Source organism: Myotis davidii, unplaced genomic scaffold (assembly GCF_000327345.1).
Source record: "Myotis davidii unplaced genomic scaffold, ASM32734v1 scaffold59, whole genome shotgun sequence".
Taxonomy (NCBI): domain Eukaryota; kingdom Metazoa; phylum Chordata; class Mammalia; order Chiroptera; family Vespertilionidae; genus Myotis; species Myotis davidii.
Genome location: NW_006293001.1, coordinates 2,666,759 through 2,687,697, shown reverse-complemented (window position 1 = coordinate 2,687,697; position 20,939 = coordinate 2,666,759). Strand labels below are relative to the sequence as shown.

At 34.9% G+C, this 20,939-nt stretch overlaps 1 protein-coding gene across 11 annotated transcripts in view; it reads right to left on the bottom strand.

Annotated features, from left to right (window-relative positions):
* SLC4A10 (solute carrier family 4, sodium bicarbonate transporter, member 10) overlaps nucleotides 1-20,939 on the bottom strand; it is a 235,597-nt gene that overhangs the window by 141,307 nt on the left and 73,351 nt on the right. For all 11 annotated transcript variants that reach the window (XM_006766483.2, XM_006766486.2, XM_006766489.2 and 8 more), the window contains exon 2: nucleotides 9,179-9,260. In XM_006766483.2, the coding sequence (XP_006766546.1) occupies nucleotides 9,179-9,260 (82 nt within the window). The remainder of the gene's footprint in view (nucleotides 1-9,178; nucleotides 9,261-20,939) is intronic.

Sequence of the window (20,939 nt, the reverse complement as noted above, 5' to 3'; positions counted from 1 at the left end):
TTTGTCCTGCCATTTTAGGCCCAACCCCCTGGGGGGTGGGCCTAAGCCAGCAGGTGGTCATCTCCCAATGGGTCCCAGACCGAGAGATGGCACAGGCCAGGCTGAGGTGCCCCCCTCCCCCCTCGAGTGCACAGATTTTTGTGCACTGGGCCTCTAGTATATATATAAAAGCCCAGCGACCAGAACGGCAGAACAACCAGAACAACCAGAATGACTGGTGGCTATGGCACATACTGCAGCAGCCAACCAGCCTGATCTGGACCCTGACTGGACCCCCTGGCTGGCCTGGCCCCTGATCTGCCCCAACACCCCAATCAGGGGTGGGCCTGGCCAGCCAACTGCCTGTGACCCCTCCCACCCCCCACTGTCCCAACCCGATGAGCCCCCATCGGGGCAGGATGGCAGTACCCCATCTGTGAACAAATTTGTGCACCGGGACTCTAGTATTTAATATAATGAAAAAAATTATTTTTACCTACTATATCTCTGAAATAGTAATTGATTGAAAAATATTGCATATACATACATACACAAAAACAGTTATCCTCATTCACAGAAGATATGGTTTTAAGTCACATAAATAGCAAATACTCCAAATACTGTACTGTGTCTTATAGATAGTAGTAAAAAGCCTGACTTTAAGGAACCATGAAGACAGATTTATAATATAGGCTCTTATTCTACAATTGGCTGCCTAAAAACTGACATCCTAAGCTAGGGATGCAAAATGTAAAACCAGGACTCCTAAATTATGAAACCATAAATTTGCAGAATTGTTTAGCCACATATATACATTAGAATATGTTACTATTCTCTTGCAAACACATCTATATCTACTTGTACATGGTGTAAAAACCATATGCAAATTTTTAAAAATACTTCAGATATTTCAAATTTCCTTAGAATTACAATATACTGTAAAAGTGGACTATAAATAACTATCAAGTTACCACTCACTTCAAATATAAGAAATATCATTAATAAATTATGTACCAAAAAAATTGATGTGGGTCACATACAAAAATTATGTGAAACATTAAAGTGAAGAAACATGGAAATAATATATAACTCACCTGAGAGTTCATTTTAGGAATTGAAGCAAATTCTATGAATAAAAACTTTAAGAGAACATTCTCTTATTTGGTTCTTATATTTAGGATACCCATGAAAAAAGAGAACAGTTCATTATACAATGTGCACAGGGAGCATAGATAGCTCAATAAGAGGATGAAATTTACTATTGGCTTTTTTTTTTTCTGAAATCTTCAGTATTAGTCTGTCTTCCTAATTTCTATCCTCAAATATCCAAAGTGTTTGACATGCAAAATGTACAATTTCAAATGGCTTCTGTGTAATTAATTAACTCTACTAATTATTACCAGTGCATCATATACAACTTAGAATTGCCCTATCAATTGACTTTGAAAATCCTTTTATAACAACACTAAGTTGCACAAAAGTTAACCAATAATAGCAGGGGAAAATGCTTCTTTCTTTTTCAAAGAAAAGATATTTGGAATAAAGAAACAATACGGCCGAAACCGGTTTGGTTCAGTGGATAGAGCGTCAGCCTGCGGACTGAGAGGTCCCAGGTTCGATTCCGGTCAAGGGCATGTACCTGGGTTGCGGGCATATCCCCAGTGGGGGATGTGCAGGAGGCAGCTGATCGATGTTTCTCTCTCATCGATGTTTCTGACTCTATCTCTCTCCCTTCCTCTCTGTGAAAAATCAATAAAATATATTTTAAAAAAAAGAAACAATACGATTATTTACTTTATAGTGCAGCAGAGACAGGAATCCTATATAATAAAAGAGTAATATGCAAATTGATCCTAATGGAGGAACAACTGTTCGCTATGATGCACACTGACCACCAGGGGGCAGACATTCAACACAGGAGCTGCCTCTTGGTGGTCAGTGCGCTCCCACAGGTGGAGCTCCACTGAGCCACAAGCCAGGCTGAAGGGCTAGCAGGCTGCCAGAGGGATGTCTGACTGCCAGCTTAGGCCCAATCCCCCAGGGGAGTGAGTCTAAGTCAGGAGGTGGACATACCCTGAGGGCTCCTGGGCTGCCAGAGGGATGTCTGACTGCCAGGTTAGGCCCAATCCCCCAGGGGAGTGAGTCTAAGTTGGCAGGTGGACATCCCCAGAGGGCTCCCGACTGCAAGAGGGCACATCCCCTGAGTGCATGAATTTTCGTGTACCGGGCCTCCAGTTTAAAATAAGAGAAAAAGAAGTTATAATGAAAATAGTCTCCAGTGGTAGTGAGGTTTCTTTCCTATTTGTGAGAATGGGAATTTACTAATTAAAAACTTTCAAATGTTTGCAAAATCATTTGGAGAACTATGTGATATGGGTACTAATTATCAAATTCCTTATTGCTTCATAATATGACCATCTCAACTTTTAAAAATAGTCATGATCAAGTGAATACATGTGCTCCAGTCTCCCAGTTAATGGTCATCTTGCTGCATTCAGTCACCTATAAACAAGGTGCATTTGAATCCTGGCTCTTAGGCTCACTAGTCATGTGGATTGGGCAAGTCAATCTTTTGTGTTTAGTTTCTTTATTTGTAAAATGGAGATCATAATAATACTTACCTCATTGAGTAAAATCAAGGATTAATTCATTCTTCACTATCTGAACTTCCTCTTACAAATATTTAAATTTCATTTCCAGTCATTCTTTACCTCTAGGCACACTATCCTAATGCTTTAGCCACACCATGTTTGCCATCCCTTGCATACAACTGGTCCTTCCTTCTTTGCCTTCAGAACTCCTATTCATTTTTCAAAGCCTGCCTCTGCCTCTCTGAAGCCACCTTTGGTCTCTCTCAGCAGATTCCACATTTTCCTTCTAGTGACAATTTTTTGGAAAAGAAAGATTAGAAAGAAAAAGTCTAGCCCTAATTTTTAGCTTTTTCTTTTCTTTTTTTTTTCCACCATATTACTTTTTACCTCAGTTGTAAAATACTATATTATAATTATAGGTACTACCATTGATAAATCAGAATCATGTTGTATGATAGCTTTGTGCTCGGTGCTTTTATTACATTATCTCTGGACACTGGGTCCATTATGCATTAAGGTCCCCAAAGGTAATAAACTAGTAACATAACTATTTTTCCCCTCAGATGGAATGAGCAAAAGAATATCAAGATAGAGGTATCATTTTCTCTATTAAATCCTTGACTTTAAAGTAATTTAATATTTGCTAAAAGCAATATATAATAAAGAAAATGTTGTTTTATTTAATTTTTAAGCCAGATTTAAAGATTAGTTTAACTTTTCCATTAAAGTTTTATATTTATGAATTCTTGAATAACAGAATAAAATGTAACTAGGTTTATCTTCATACAGCAAAACATAATTAGAGACTACTGTATTTACATGTTAGATGTTTGACGGGTGATTAAATACTTGATGAGTATTAATTATGTACCTAATTACATTATACAAATTTAATTTCTTAGTGACATATTATGGAACAAATCAATACAACACACAATGAAAGACCATCTCACACTCATTAGGATGGTTACTATCAAACAAACAGAAAGTAAGAAATGTTAGCAAGGATTTTGTTTAGCATCTATCTAGTTTAATAAAAAGTGCTCGATATCATGGGAGAATGTAAATATGTATAAGGTGAAATTTGTCCCTCAATAAGCTTATAATCAAATAAGAAACATAACAAATATATATATATAACACAAGAAAAAATGCAAACTCAGAAAGAGAAGTTGGGAGGAGGAAGATAATTATTCTGCCAGCAGGAGTCAGGTAACACCAATGTATGGGCAGAATTGGCATTCTACTTCCATGTGGAGGAAAGTCACTAACAAATGGAAGAGATGAGAAGGAGGTAATGGACTATTGCAAAATAAGCCACTTGGTAGCATCAATTGCAGCTGCTATATCAGATGTAAGCTCTCTCTTAGAGCAGGTTAACATGACCTTAGATATAGGGTGATGTTGCTATTTATTGTTGATCTGGCAATTGCATTTTTTATTACTATCAAGAAGGAACACCAAAAAAAACATTCCCTTGGGAAGTACAACAATATACAGGGTGTCCCCAAAATGTATATACACCTTGAATGATTACAAACTCAGTATTTATTAACATACAGTTCAACTTCAAAATTTAAAAGAATCTATATAAATGAATAACTTTTTTGTCAATGCCCGTTTTTGGTAGGGAACAACCTGGTACATACTTTAGGCCAGCATGACTCAGTGGTTGAGGGTCTACCTATGAACCAGGAGGTCACAGTTCGATTCCTGGTCTGGGCACATGCCCAGGTTGCAGGCTTGATCCCCACTGGGGGCGTGTGGGAGGCAACCAATCAATGATTCTCTCTCATCATTGATGTTTCTTTCTCTCCCTCTCTGAAATCAATAAAAATATATATTTTTTTAAATGGTGGGCAAAGCAGGGGTGTGGGGAGGGTGAGGAATGGAGGACATCTGTAATAGTATCAACAATAAAAATTAAATTTAAAATAAAATAAATAAAAATGACACTAATCTCTGCCATTTCCCATCACCTGCAATACTGATTTTCATTTCCTCTCATGGCCAAGGCAAAGAGTTTCAGAGCCTTTTCACTCACTGAAATAGTTCTCAACCCTCAGGCAAAGAAATGGATGTGAAGATCCTGCCAATTACCAAATATGTCCATTAGTACTGCTCAGGGAACAGGGAAATGATCACTAAGTGGGTCAGCTTCCTCAGGAAACAGACTCTGAGGAGCATTCAAGGGGTTTGTCGAAGAGAGCTGCCTGCAATAACATCTGTGAGGAAATATGGGCAGCAGCATTGGGAAGCGAAAGAATTATGGTACAGCTGCAATGAAGACTTCATTTTCCACAGGAGGCTCTGAAGCTGGGACAACCCTTCAGAGTTATACTATTGAGGCGGGGATGGGAGTGGAGGGAGGGAGCTTTAAACTCCTTCATTGACCATGAATTGAGATCAATAGTCAAGGAGCAGCTCCTTAAGCTAAATGTCATTTCTGGGGAATGATTAGGTGTGAACCAACTGCAGGCAACACCCATGGCAAATGGGGAAAAAAATGCCACAGTCCTTAAGAGGGGACATTGGTGATTCATCATAACACCCACTACTGGGTTGACAGATTTAGAAATTTTTAAAAATATAAATAAAATTATTACCTGGCCTGCCGAAACCGGTTTGGCTCAGTGGATAGAGCAGCGGCCTACGGACTGAAGGGTCCCAGGTTCGATTCTGGTCAGGGGCATGTACTAGGGTTGCGGACACATCCCCAGTAGGGAGTGTGCAGGAGGCAGCTGATCGATGTTTCTCTCTCATCGATGTTTCTAACTCTCTATCTCTCTCCCTTCCTCTCTGTAAAAAATCAATAAAATATTTTAAAAAAATAAATAAATAAATAAAATTATTACCTGGCCTACCTATACTAAAGTATAAATAACCCTATACTAAAGGGTTATTTATTGTTTATCTAAAATTCAAATTTAACTGAGCATTGTGTATTTTATCTAGTCACTGTATCCACTGCACTTGTACTAAAGGGTAAGTACAAGAAAGAATTTCAAGGGTATTAATGCATTATTCCTTTTGTAATCTTATTCTTTAAACACTACTAGTTCCACAAGAATGTGGGAGACCAAAATGAAAATTGGTTAACCTCAATAATTTTGGCTCTAGTCAAGATTCTGAAGTGGTCCAACTATAGAGATTCCATGCTGCTAGCTACATTTTACCATCAGAAACAGAAGTATGCTTAGGAAGAATACTAGCAATACTAATGAGGGAGGATTGTGATCAAGACATAGCACTCAGTATACAGAAAAGGAAAGGACTGGAGCAAAGGCAGTAAGAACAAAAAGGAAGGGATGAGAGGAAACACCCTGAGATAGTTTCAAAGAATTTTCTGACTACATGATGTAGAAAAATAGGAAGTGAGCAGAATCTAATAAAATTGCATGCTCTTGATTTTATGTAATGAGGAAAAGAGAGAAATGATACAAGATATATGTTAAACAAGAGAATAAATAGGTTTAGAAGGAGAAAATTATATATTTGACAAATCATTCATCAGAATGTATAATATGTATGAATACTCTAATACACACCAAACTGTTGATATTGGTCAGGTATTCATTTTCCATTAAACATATTTCACCTGAGACTTTGTAGATATTTTTAACCATCTGGAATTTCTACAAGCTGTACTAAGGATGTTAAATTATACCAGTAATTCTATTAGCTAAGTATATACACAGTTCTGAGAAACTGTAATTTTCAAAATTAAAATTTTAATTCAAAGGTTGGTTGCCACAGGGTAGGGGTTGGGAGAAATGAGAAGATATTGGCCAAAGGGTACAAACTTCTAGTTATAAAATGAGTATGTTCTGGGGATCTATTATACTGCATGGTGACTGCAGTTAATAACACTGTATTACATACCTGAATGTTGCTAAAAGAGTAGATCTGAAATGTTTACCACACACAAAAAAAGGAAATTAGGTAAAGGGATGGATGTGTTAACTAACCTTATTATGTTATTTCTCAATAAATATGTGTATCAAATCACCATATAATACACCTTAAATGTACACAGTTATATATCAATTATATCTCAGAAAATAAAATTAAAACAAATAAATAAAACTTTAATTGAAGGAAGATTTTATAAAATGTGATTGTTCTCAATAGCAATTCTGAAGTCTATTTCATTTAAAATAAATATTTATTGGTACGTTTCATCTGCATTACTAAAGAAGCTCTTACAAAGTAGAGCTCTGGTCTTGCTCTTGAATTACACAAAGCAAGAAACTACCGCCACCATTACCCTCAGTAACGCTACCATTCCACCTGGCATTCTCCCACCTATATTACACTGCCAGTTTATTTTTCCTAGACCGTGCCATCCATTACACTGCCCCTGTGCTATTTTCTGATTCAGAGTAATTAGTCCAGGAAACACAAATAGATTAATTCTTTGTAAGCATCACAGCAGATCCTCCATAGCATCCTCAAATGCCAGGATATTAATCTGCTTAGTATGGTTTGGGACCAGAAGAAATATTTAGAAAGTTAATATAAATAAGGTGTTGTCTATTTTTCTTCATAAGTCTAAAATGTAACATTATACTTGCATCCTATGATGTTAATTTGAATCACCAGTGAGCCACACTTATTCACTACTGGGAATAAAATACCCACCATAAGACATCTATAAACAGAACAAAATCTGGTTTATGAATTGTTTTGCCAATCAAAATCTATTTTAATAAGCATCATATACTATCACCCATATTCCCTAACCATTCCCAATAAAAGAAAATGTATGTAATACATGTTCATATGATAATTAAAGTGACCTTATTAAATACTATTTTTGTATTATGTATTTTCTATCCAAACAAACCATTCAGTATCCTGCTATATTTATTAATATACTAGAGGCCCAGCACATGAAATTTGTATGTGGGTACGGTCCCTAGGCCTGGCCTGCGATCAGGGCCATCTTCCCCAGCTGCCCACAGCTGGCCCCACCCCCTGCCACCACCCACCTCCGGTTCCCCATTCACCATGGGACAATCAGAGCCTGCTGGCCAGGGAAAGGGACCAAGAGGTGGTCAGTGCGCCTCATAGTGACTGGTCAAGTGGTTGTTCTGGTCATTCCGCCGTTAGGGTCAATTTGCATTATATAGGATTTTTAACTGTTAACTTCCAATTATTCATGTGTGGATTATCCATCATAGTCTTTAAACCCAAGAAGGCTTTTCCTTGGAATTGAGTATATTTTAGGCTAATTTTTTGGTTTACTAGGTATTCTTGTGTGTGTTTAGTAAAAATAAGTATAGCTTAAGACATAAGTAGAAAGATAAAACTGCTGCTGGAAAAAAAAGTGATATAATATATTTCAAATCTAATAAATAATTATTTTATGATTCATAATATGTTTATGTTTTTCAATGTTTTGCTCCCTTCAATTTGTGCAATGAATATGGATAGCATAGCAAATCACTATGTATATCCTTAGGCATAGCCTTCCCAGACCTGGGTATTTTCTGGGCACCCAATCCAAATGTCAGGCACACAGTAGCCATAGCTGTTGAAAGTTGTCTCTAAAGATTTTATATTAATTATCCTGTTATTTAATTGTTGTAGCTAAAGATAAAACCTACAAATAATGAATTTAATTGTAATTTATGTGGTTATATTACAATCACTATGGGGAGTCAATGCTTATTTCTCAGCTGCAATGATTATTGGAAGCTACTTATTTCTCAGCTGCAATGATTATTGGAAGCTACTTAGTTTTACTTAAGATTACCTGGGTTTCACTTTTTAACCAAAGATAAAAAATACCAAGTATCTTGTATCTCACTAGTAATAATTTCTGATTAAAAAATAAAAATGAACTAGTAGTGTAGTAGATACATTAAATTGCAGTGTAATGACAACTTTAATACTTATTGTAATTCTTATGTCAGGTACTATTTTAAGTATTTTTCTCTTAATTCTTAAAAAACACTTTAGAAAATGCATTCCATTGTTATCCTTATTTTAACAGTGCACAGAAGTTAACTGGCTGAAGGTTCTGTAGTAAATAAGGCAGAACTAACATTTGAAACTAGTACAATTTTGGTTTCAGAGTTACTACCAAGAATATATCACCTCCCTGTTGAAGTATTTGACCTTCTTCCTTATTGAAGAGAACACAAATATATGGTGCCTCCAACCACTCTCTCTCCCAGATATCTGAGTAAAACTGAAATGCCACATTGTCTTATTCCAGTGACAGCCTACTCTGACAACTAGGTTGGGTTGGATGTCTCTCCTGTCCTATTTCCCCTCTCACATACCACCACATTTACTAGTCTGACATAATTATTTTTCTTTTCATTCCCCTGTTGATTGTAACTCTTTAAAATAAGGAATATTAAAATATTGGAGCACAACACAGTGCCTGGAATATAGTAGAGGTTCAGTAAATGTCTGCCGAAGAATGTTCTTACATTTTCAGGTCTGCCTATTGGCGTTGCAGTTGCACCAAAACAATCACATCCACCACCACCTGTATTCTGATATTGACTGTTGCAATTCTCTACATTGTGACATATTTCACATTCTCTTTGAAACAAAGATAAGGACAGCTATCCCAAGTGGGGAAAATGTCTTACCTTCTAAATCTTCTTTCTCAAAGTGTGTTTTGAGAATAGAGCGAGTTCCACCCCTATCCACAACTGCCTCTTCATCATTTCTCTGTAGAATGGGAAAAAGGAAGACTAAATGGAAATACATATATTTTCTTACTTTCAGAAAATAAAAGTTTTTCAGAGATAAGACTATTATTTATTTACAAAATATGTCTGTTAAAGAAATAATAATTGAAATTAATAAAGGTATTTTTAAAGTTATAAGCTCTAAGTATCTTCCTTTTTGTTTCCAACATTTTAATTAAATTTATTGCAGTGGCATTGATTAATAAAATTATATAGGTTTCAACTGTACAATTCTATGATACATTTTCTATATTTTGCTTTGAGTGTTTGCCACCCAAAGTCAAATTTCCTTGTTACCATATATTTGCCCCCCCCACCCCATTAGCCCTTACTAGCCTCTCTACCCCCCTTTCCTCTGGTAACCACTATAGTATTGTCTGTGTCTATGAAATACTGCCATTGTGACAGCATGGATGGATCTTGAGAATATCATGCTAAGCAAAATAAGTGAGAAAAGGTAAAAAAAAAACATATGATTTCACTCATATGTGGGATTTAAAACTGAAAGCAACAAATGAACAAATAAGAAAAATAAGCAAGCACTCATAGACAGACAACAGAAAATAAACTTGTAATATGATCTAATATTTTAGAGTTTTAATTTAGCCAGTTAAACCTATTTGTATATGACTATTTTATTTGATTACCAAGTGTTAATTTAAGGAGAAGGATAAAATTAATTTGGCCACATATTTAGAGATGAAATAGCATTTGATTTTCCATGAAATTGAAGACAAACATTCCAGTTGGCATCATTTGTTGGTGATATAAAAAATGGAAAATAAACAGTTATCTTGTTGATTTAGTAACATGCATTTCTATCTCTGATAAAGAATTCTTGTTAACAAGATGACATTTTGAACTACACATGGAAAATATAAAAATCATTAGCGTTAACACCACTCATGTTATGGTAGAGTGACATAATTCCATTGCCATTAAAAATGGGGTTGGAGGGGTCTAATCCCTTGAAAGCAATTAGTAGCAATTATTAGGTAAACTACAACTCTAATTATTTTGTTTTAGTATAATGCATTTTATTCAAACTAAACTGTAAAGTACAGTCATGTGAATTAAACTTTCATTTGTTTATTTTTTTAACTTATTTAGAATGGCTGGGCAAAAATTCTAGCATATGCATATTGTACATATTCAAAACAATATGCCCACTTATTTGGTTCTCAATAAAATAATGGGGAGAAGGGTGAAAATAGTTCATTTTGACCATGCAGAAATAGACAAAATACAAAATACTAAAGGAAAATGCAGATTCCTTCCAATGTTTATATGATTGGTAACACCTATCTATTTCTAAGCCTATCATTGTATATAGTAGAAGGGCATGTTTGAAACCCTGTAGACCTTTGTCTTTCTGAAAATGTGAACTGAGACAGGTCAGGGCAAAGTGTTTGAAATCAGAGTTAACGAAACCTACACTATAAATGAGAGAAAAATCAAAATAAAGATAGAATTCAGAACCCATTGCTCTTCTGCTTGGCAAAATTTTAAAAGTCTGTTGGTTTGAGCAATAATAGCAATAGGAAAAACTAAAGATGGTATTTATATAATATTCCTGAACCAAACAAATGCAAGTTTCAGCCTACTTAGAATCTATTCTTGATATATTTACAAATCGAACTTATCATCTGTGTGAGATATATTCAGATATATGTTACATTGGAATGCATCTGACCTCTGAAGTGTTGTTAAGATAAATGCCAAAAGCTAATTATGCATCCATGTTCAAAGGTCAGACGGAAGACTATTCCACTATATTTTACAATGGCGGTCTCTTAAAACAATTGCAAAATGGAAAGCTTTATATAGAATACAATAAGATGTTTTCTCCCAGTACAATTTTGATTTCAAGACCTGAATCTTTTTTAACTGATTATATAAAATATGTATACTGTTCATATACAAAAGATATTCTATTGCTTAGCTAATGTAAAAATACTGAGATAAAATGAAATTTTGAAGAAGAGCAGAGGGCGATCTAAATAGGAAATGGTAATTCTTTAATTACTATAAAATTGTATGCAGAAGTGATCTGTTTTAATATTTCTTTTAAATAATAAGAACTAGAAGCTAGAATACGAATGTAACTCAATGTAAGTGACTCATTTTTGGTTTCCTATACATTATTCCCTTTAAATACTCTCGATGTCTCATAGATACATCAAATGAATGATCTTTTAGGCTGAAAATTCTCTACACAAATTGATACTGATATACAGACTGAGATTCATCCATTTTGTTTATAGTTCCCAAGGTCATTTCAATATTATTCAAAACTTTTTAATAGGGTATTTCCCTTTATATCCTTTAATAGGATATTTCAGGTAAACATGGAGTGTGATGACAGGAATGAAGAGGACATACATCACTGGGTGTCAGTCTATGTTGTAATCTCAATACACCAGTAAAATAAATTATTATTTCATTTTGTACTGTTCATCTCTTTAGATTTGTTGAAAATCAAATACATTAGTAAGGCCTAATTCCTATGTATCTTTATTCATTTAGGAACAAATTTTAGCAGTGTACAGGGAGAGACACATAAATGTGTTATATTACCTCTCAATACAATTACCTTTGCTACACTATTAGGTAAATATTTATTAAGATGATTGATTTCAATAAATAGGATAGAACAATCTTTACAATTTTTTGGACATTACCCATTGTGATATATAGCTCAACACAATCACATACTTACATATATGTAACCAAAACAAAAATTTCACAAATGAACACTTACTCTTACTATAAAAAATGTGTCCTGATATTTTCTATTGTAGGATATTCTATTTCATTTAAAAATACCAGTCATTATTTATTAAATCTATTTCAGGACTTAAAAATTAATTGTAGCCTGCAATTTGAAAATCACTGGTAGAGACTATGGCTCTGAGACTGAGAAACAGTAACTAACTCACACAGAAATCACATCTTAATCCATTTATGTAAGCCTCTAACAAATAATAACAATAATAATACTTTACTCTTCAAATCAATATTTTTCAATTTCTGAAGTTTCTGCCATGTTAAGTTTAAGGACTTATTATTGTAATGGCATATACCACACATCTTTTCCTGATCAATTTTGACTTAGTTTTCCATATCTCCCACTCCTTCTCAAGGAAAATATAGCATTACATACTATCCTTTCTAGTTAAACCCTGCTTATGACTAAATTTAATTTGTATTCAGCCATTTTAAAAGACACATTCTATGTAATTGGCATAACCCAAATGTATTCTATAATTTTCTAAAATATGATTACTTCTAAACATTAAGACATTGTTCTATTGAACTTCAATGTTTATAAATGTAAATTAGAAATATGTGTCCTCCAAAAAAGTTTTTAAAGGAAAGAGTTTTGTTATTATTATTTTAACTGGACAATTAACTAGAGGCCTGGTGCATGAAATTCATGCACTGGGGGGGGGGGGCATCCCTCAGCCCAGTCTGCACTTCTCCAATCTGGGACCCCTCAGAGGACGTCCGACTGCCGGTTTAGGCCCGATCCCAACCACTCGCCTGCCTGCCAGCCTGATCACCTCCTAACCACTCCCTTGCCAGCCTGATCGACACCTAACTGCTCCCCTGCTGGCCTGATCACCCCAACTGCCCTCCCCTGCCAGCCCAGTCACCCCTAACTACCTTCCCCTGCTGGCCTGATCAACCCTAACTGCCCTCCCTGCAGGCCTGGTCTACCCTAACAGCCCTCCCCTGCAGGCCTGGTCGCCCCTAACTGCCCTCCCCTGCTGGCCTGATCGCCCACAACTGCCCTCCCCTGCTGGCCATCTTGTGGCTGTGGGTGTCGCCATCTTTGAGGGTGTGGCAGTCAATTAGCATATTCCCTCCTTATTGGCTGTGAGCTTCGCCATCTTGAGGGCGGGGCAGTAAATTAGCATATTCCCTCTTTATTAGCTAGGATAGCAGAAAAAAAACGCTTTCTATTCAACTCTCACATTTGAAGTGACCTTGAACCAGTCCACCCTCTCTTAAAAGAGCAATTAATATGGGCCTGCACATTTAAGTGTTAAAATCTTCAGAAAAACGTAACAATTTATTCTAGGATTCTTTGTAAATATCATTAAGCTTTCTGTGAATACATATAAAAATGCATTTTTCTGACTTATCAGAACTCTTGAGCACAGTCTTCAATAAAATAAATTTTTCAAGTTTTTTAATCCAAAATTTAACAGCAATCCCATGAGCAGGAAGATTAACTTTTTCATGTCCTTTTGATAAGTCTTATCTCATTTGAGAATGGATTAATAGAGAAGAAAGCAGTTTGTTTTCAATTCAGAATTTTCTTCCCTAAAAGTATTTGTCATAACAATTTTTAAAGCAACCACTTTTTCTGCCTTTTTGTTAGATACTGGGTATTAGAAAATATGATGTGCTATATACTCTGCACTAGCCATAACAGATTCACTTTCCACTCTTTTTTTTCTTTCATTATTATTAGTTAGGGTATTACAAATGTGTCCTGGTGTAGTTCGCACACTCATGCTCCCATCCCCCTGTTGTCCATGTCCATTGGTTTGGCTTATATACATGTATACAAGTCCTTCGGTTGATCTCTTCCCCTTACCCCCGCCCTCCCCTACTTTATCAACGCTCTATCTTTATGGATTGCATCATCAGGCCCCGTTGCTTCTACCTTCCAACTGAGTTCAGCCAATGAGAGATAATGACATAAAACTAGAGTAGCAGAAATACATAGACAAGTGTATTTTATAAGTATGACCTGAGAGCTAGTTTTAAAAGTGTTTATTATTTACAAACCTCCAAACTTGTCATTTCTCATTAATGTTAAAATATTTCACAGAAAACTAAGGTATTCATTTAACTAATGTTAAAACATGTATTTTCTACACATAACATTTTGCCACATTATTTACATACTATGCTTTAATACAATGTGTTGTTACTACCTATTTCATTAACAAAGATACAGAATTTTAACTTCTTGGTTTTCTCATTCATCCCATTACCTTTTATTTTCAATTATAAAATTAAGAAACTGATATTAACTCATAGATTTGATGTTAATATTTAACATATGAATCCATTATTTAATCTACAGAAGTTACCTTTTTGTCATTACCAAATAAATGCAGGATTTTTACTTCTTGGTTTTCTTGGCCATATACTCCTTACCTTTTATTTTTAATTATGAAATTAAGAAAATTGAGCATTAACATTTAGTTTCAATGTTAATATACTACGTTTTCATCCATATTTATTCTAGAGGCATTCCTCATTTTTACCATGTAAACAAAAGTATTATACCAATATAAAAGGTTATACTTTAACCTCTAATTATATTAGACTGTATTACATAGGACATTAGATATGAAAGTATCAGTTCAGAGATTAGCTTATCATAGGAGCTAAAGAAAATACTAGCTGACCTAAAATCTAAGCATAAGTCAAGCACAACTTTGAATTTCACTTAGTATGTTATATTTTCAAAAAAAAATGAACCCGTCTATTTTTACTAGCACATTACTTTGAAATTAGGTATTTAAAATCTGGTATCTACCCTAAATATCTACCTCCAGTAATACAACTTAAATCTATCGTATATACTATAGTAATTCAATCACATAAAATATATCTATTCTAAAGTAGCACAATAAACCACTCTGTCTCCTTTCCTATGTATTTTTAATAAAAGCAGTTGAGTTCCTTTCTAAAGTATCTAATTGGGGAGGTGGCAATTAGGTTTCATTTACTTTTGCAAAGTAAATGTGTTATTTCATTTTTACACATATAAGAAAAAATAGAACTGAGAATAAGGTTTGGAGAGCAAAACCCTCTGTCATAGGAATAGAACTAAGAAGGCATTATAAATCATCATGTAGAAACTTCAAGATTTTTTTAATCTCATTTACTTGGAAAACTCTACCCAGGCAAGCTTTAAAGACCAGCCAGAGTAAAGAGATCAGCTGAAGGACTTGTATACATGCATATGAGCATAACCAATGGGCACAGACAGCGGGTGCTGGGGGGAGAGCATGTGCTAGAGGAGGGGGGCAGTCAGGGAGAGGTCAATGGGGGGAAAAGGGGACTTATATAATACTTTAAACAATAAAGAATTTAAATTGAAAAAAAAGAAAAAGACCAGCCAGGGAATACAGTTAGGTCAGTGAAGTTCATTGGTTGACATGAAATACTCCAGAGTCAAGTTCAGCATTGAAAGGTTCAGGGGTGAAAGTCTTCCAATGCTAAGCTAATTCTGACTCAGAATTAGCGTCATCACAACATACAGGATTGTACTTCTTACTGTCACTGTGACCTAAAGAATATGTTCTCTCCTAGAAAGCTTCACATCTGATGGTTAAGGATTAAAAGTGTTTTGAGAAATCAGGAACCGTTTTAATTAGCCAAAAGTATTTCAAAGGGTTGTGATACCTCACAATTGAGTTCCTGTCTTGTTTGCCCACCTGATCCTCTAGATATGTTTTGAATTCTGGACTTGATTCTTATCTTGTTCCTAAAAATCCTTCTACAGTCTCCGTTCTGCCAATTCACCAAATTTCATACCCTGAAAATGGTGTTAACTGCTGCTAACATCAGTTTCCTTACTTCTGCCTCATGCTGTCTTTAGACTCTTCATGTTGCTTACTCTTAAGTGCCCTACAAGTCTCCATCTGTCCTATGATGGGCCTTCTCCATTTATCCTGCTATGTCCTTTCTTCCTTAAGCATCTGCTACATCCCCATGAGTTTGTTTGATGTTCAAGTACAAGTTTTACAGATATGACCTACCCCTCTGCTGCTGATGCTCCCTTTTGGGAGGTCAACAAAAGTCGTGTTGGGTAAATGCTGAGAGGTATGTGGAGCTGCATAGTACCTGGATTGAAATTTTGTTTCACTTCATTTAAAAATCTTCTGTAATTTCTCTGTATCTTGAGTGACTTATTCAAAGATATAAAGTGCTTGAGTCTGCCAAGCATGTAGTAAGTTCTCCATAAATAATATTTCTATTATTATTTCTTCTATGGGAGCTGCAAATTCAGTAAGGCATGATTCTTTCCCACAAAGCACTTATAGTCCTCATGTTAAGTACAATGCACAATGATACACATAATTCTTAAAATTAAATACTTCGTGGATAGGTAAAACAGTAGACTGAAAAAATTATATTAAGAATTAGAAAACTGGGGAAAAGATCTGAAAAAGTTACACAGAATATAAAACCGAATGATAATATGAAAATATGCTAATTTTTTAAAATGGAGGATAATATGTTAAAGGCTAACATATACCTAATTGGAAGTTCTAATAGTTAAGAATAGAGAAAATGAGAAGGAGCACTGGTTGAAAATAATAGGTGAAAATGATAGACAACATGAATCCTTGGATTCAGTAATCACAATGAATCACAAACAGGAAAATTAAAATACAATTCACACCTACACCTATCATGTGAAACTACAGAATGACACATTTTCAAAACAGCAAAGAAAAAAAGGATCACCTACAAAGTAAGGATAAATTAATCAAAATAGAAACTAGTAGAAGAGAGTAAAATACTAACTTCAGTATACTAAAAAAAATGTTAATCTAGAAGTGAATACCCAGCTAAGCTACTATTCTCAAAAGACACTTAAGAAAAACAGAAACTGAGTCAATTTATTACCACGAATCCTTTCTAACAGAATTTCTAAGTATATACTTCAGGAAGAAATAAAATTATTCCATAAAGGATGTCTGCAATGCTAGATGAAATCCTGAGCCAAGAAACTAAAAGACATAAACAAATATGATAAAAATAAATTTAAAAATCAACTCCATGATCTCTAAGATCCTTTCTAGTTGAACAATACTTGAATTTTTTTATATTAAGCTATTTCCACATCAGTATAACAATCACTTTTTATCTCTATGTAAATACCTATCTGTGCTTTAGCCTAAGATAATAACATTTGTAATCTTCTCATATAACATACCCTTCTCCTTTCCTGCCAACCAAAACCCTGATGTTTTTATTGACATGTTGTAAACTTGTAGAAGTCATTAGTATCAATTACAGAAAGGGAATACAGATATACATATACATTTTTAAATAAAATTAGCAATGTTTACCTATTGCATCATGAATAAAGACTTGTTCTTTACAACTTTGTCAGAATCTAAAAAATTAGAGTAGTACACAAGTATTTAGCCTTCTCATCATAAATTGGGACAGTCCTGAGTTGGCCTACATACACAGTAGTCAATTATACAAATTATTTAAACAAATAATACCCTAGTGTCTGCAGTTTAATGATTTATAGGTGATTTGGACTTGAATATTCAATAATTTGCAAACTGGAAATGGAAAGAAGATTCCTAATATAATAAAGCCAACAAAGCAAGTCAGAGTGGAATTAATTAAATAATATTTGTAAGGTATTGTGGCTTGAATAAATAAGAAAATTTCAAAATATTTTTAGATAACTAAAATGGTACTCAGGAATAAGATAAATAAAACATTATAAGATGATCTTCAATGATAAGAAAAGCAGAGTAAAGAAGTAATTTTAAAAGTAAAGTTCAGTGATATTTTTCCTTTAACCTCAGTGATTGTGGATAAGTGATATGTTTTGTCATATCATTAATAAAATGGTAGAAATCTTAGGCACACAGTTTACTAAAAATTTGACTTTTATTACATTTAATAGCCACTGTAAGCAAAGTGATTTTCCTAATTATACAAATACCAAAACTGTGGGAGAGGAAATGGGGAAAGGCTGCTTTATTTATTTGCCATTTTAGAGCTAATAAAGAATAAAAACAAAAAATTTGTGCTCTTAAATTCCCTAATTATCTAAAACTTCAAGGAGCATAGAGAAAGAAAATAAAAAAACCCTAAACATGAAAAAAATGAAATTAGATTTGAAATGGGAAGCAATGAGAGAGCACTATGGGGAATCAAAAGAGATTAAACTGAAGAAAGGCATTTACACTAATAAAAAAGATGGAAATTGACATTCACAACATCCACCAGCCAATCAGGAGTGAGTATGCAAATTAACCCAACAAAGATGGTGGGTTAATTTGAATATGCAGGTGCTGAGCATCTGGGGGCGTGGCAGGATGCTTGCATCATCACCATGGTGACAACGCAGGCATGCCACACTGCCCCAGCTGCTCCAGGCCTCTGGACAGCATGGGAAGGCAGAAAGGAGGCTCTGGCCAGAGCAAAGGCAGTGCCAGCAGCCAGGGGAAGGAAGGCCCATTCTTGCACAAATCTTCATGCATCGGGCCTCTAGTTTGTAATAAAATAAAGCTGCTCTTTATTTTCATCAAAGTCCCTGATGGATTGATCAAACAAGTAAACTAAAACACAATTTTAATTCATAAGGCATGTATTAAATCACTAGAAATGTTTATACACACTTTGAATAATTATAAAAGCAGTGTTTATTAAAATACATTTAATTTTTAAAATTGAGCTATCAGCTGTTAAAGTGTGTATATTTTGGGGGGACACCATGTATATGTATCATATCTTCTTTATCCGATCATCTATTGAAGGACACTCGTTATTTCCATGTCTTGGCCACTGTGAGTAATGCTATAATGAACATAGGGGTGCATAAATCTTTGTGAATAAATGTTTTTGAGTTTTTTAGGTAGAAACCCTTAAGAGGAATTGCTTTTATATGATAACTCTATTCTTAGTTTTTTGAGGAACTGCCATACTCTTTTCCATAGTGATTGTACCAGTTTACATTTCCATCAGTAGTGAATGAGGGTTCCTTTTTCCCCAGAACCTCTCCAACACTTGTTAATAATAGCCATTCTAACAGGTGTGAAGTGGTGTCTCATTGTAGTTTTGATTTGCCCTTCCCTAATAGCTAGTGAAGTTGAACATCTTTTCATATATCTGATGGCCATTTGTATGTCTTCTTGGGAGTGATATCTGTTCAGGTCCTTAGTCCATTTTTTAATTGGATTGTTTGTTTGGTGTTGAGTTGTATGAGTTCTTTATATAGTTTGGATATTAACCTCTTGTCAGAGCTGTTTTTTGCAAATATCATCTCCCATTCAGTTGGTTGCCTTTTTGTTTTGTTGTTGGTTTCTTTTGCTGTGCAGAAACTTTTTAGTTTTATATAGTTCCATTCATTTATTTTTGCCTTCCCTTCAGATCAAATTCATAAAATGTTCCCTAACACCAAGCTCCATAAGTTTATTACCTATACATTCTTCTATGTACTTTACTGTTTCAGATCTTATATTTAGTTAATTGACTCATTTTGAATTCATCACAAATGGTAATCTAACTTATTCTTTTGAGTGTGGCTTTCCAATGCTCCCATCACCATTTATCGATGAGGCATTCTTTTCTCCATTGTGTGTTTTTGGCTCCTTTGTCAAAAAAGTATTTGCTTATACATCTGTGCTTTTATTTCTGGGCTCTTAATTCTGTTCCATTGGTCTGTGTGTCTGTTTTTCCGCCAATGCCATGCTGTTTTGATTATCATAGCTCTGTAGTATAATTTAAAGTCAAGTAGTGTGATACTTTGCTTTCTTCTTTTATCTCAGGATTGCTTTGGCTCTTGGGGTTTTTTGTGGTTCCATAATTTTTTTGTTATACTTCCTTAAAAAATGACATTGGGACTTTGATGTATTGAATCTATATATTGCTTCGGGTAATATAGCCATTTTAACTATTTTGTTTATTCCAATCCATGAACATGGAATATCTTACCATTTCATTGTGTGTTTTTTCCATCTCTTTTAATAATGCTATAATTACAATAAAAATAACAAGTAATATTCATTGTAAAGTTTACAATGTGACAAAGTACTAGAACTTTACATATATTTGCTCATTAAAAATATTCAAAACAGGTTAGTATTCTGAGACTTAAAGAGAATAAGATACTTTGCCAGGAATCTTCAGCTACTACGAAGTAGAGACTGAGTTTGAACCAAGGTCGATACTCTTAACGAATATGCTACACTACAAAGATATTATATGAGTTAAGCATAAAATCTAAAATTCCTTAATATAACTTTAAAACACTTCAGAGTCTGGTTCAAGTCTATTTATACACTTCAACTAAGATGAAGTCCTAATGATTACCTAAGTGACCTAGGCCATATTTTTCCATGAACATTTCATGCTCATTCCCCATTTTATTATTCAACAAAAAATGTACTTATTAAGTAATTACCATGTGCCAAGCATTGTATTAGTACTGGCTATAAAGAAATAAAAAATACTGCATTTGTTATTAAACCATTCATAGTGAAAACCAAGATGGCGGCATAGGTAAACACCGGAGATTGCTGCCTCGCACAACCACTTCAAAAATACAACTAAAAGACAGAATGGACATCACCCAGAACCACAGGAAGGCTGGCTGAGGGGAAATTCCACAACTAGAAGGAAAGAGAAAAGCATACTAAGACTCAGAGGAGGCGTGGTGCTGAAGTAAAATACAAAGGTGCGGAGGTGCGTGCGGAGCGGGCTGGCAGCTGAGGGCGGGGTTGTTGTTTTCAATCAGGAGGGAGTCTCAGGCTCTGGGCTCCAGTTCCCAGTGAGTCTCTGGGGACTCAAACGGGAGAAACGGGACTGTCTGGCATTGGTCAGAACTCGAGGGCAGCTTTCTCTCCAAGGTACTTACAGCGGTTGCTGGGACACT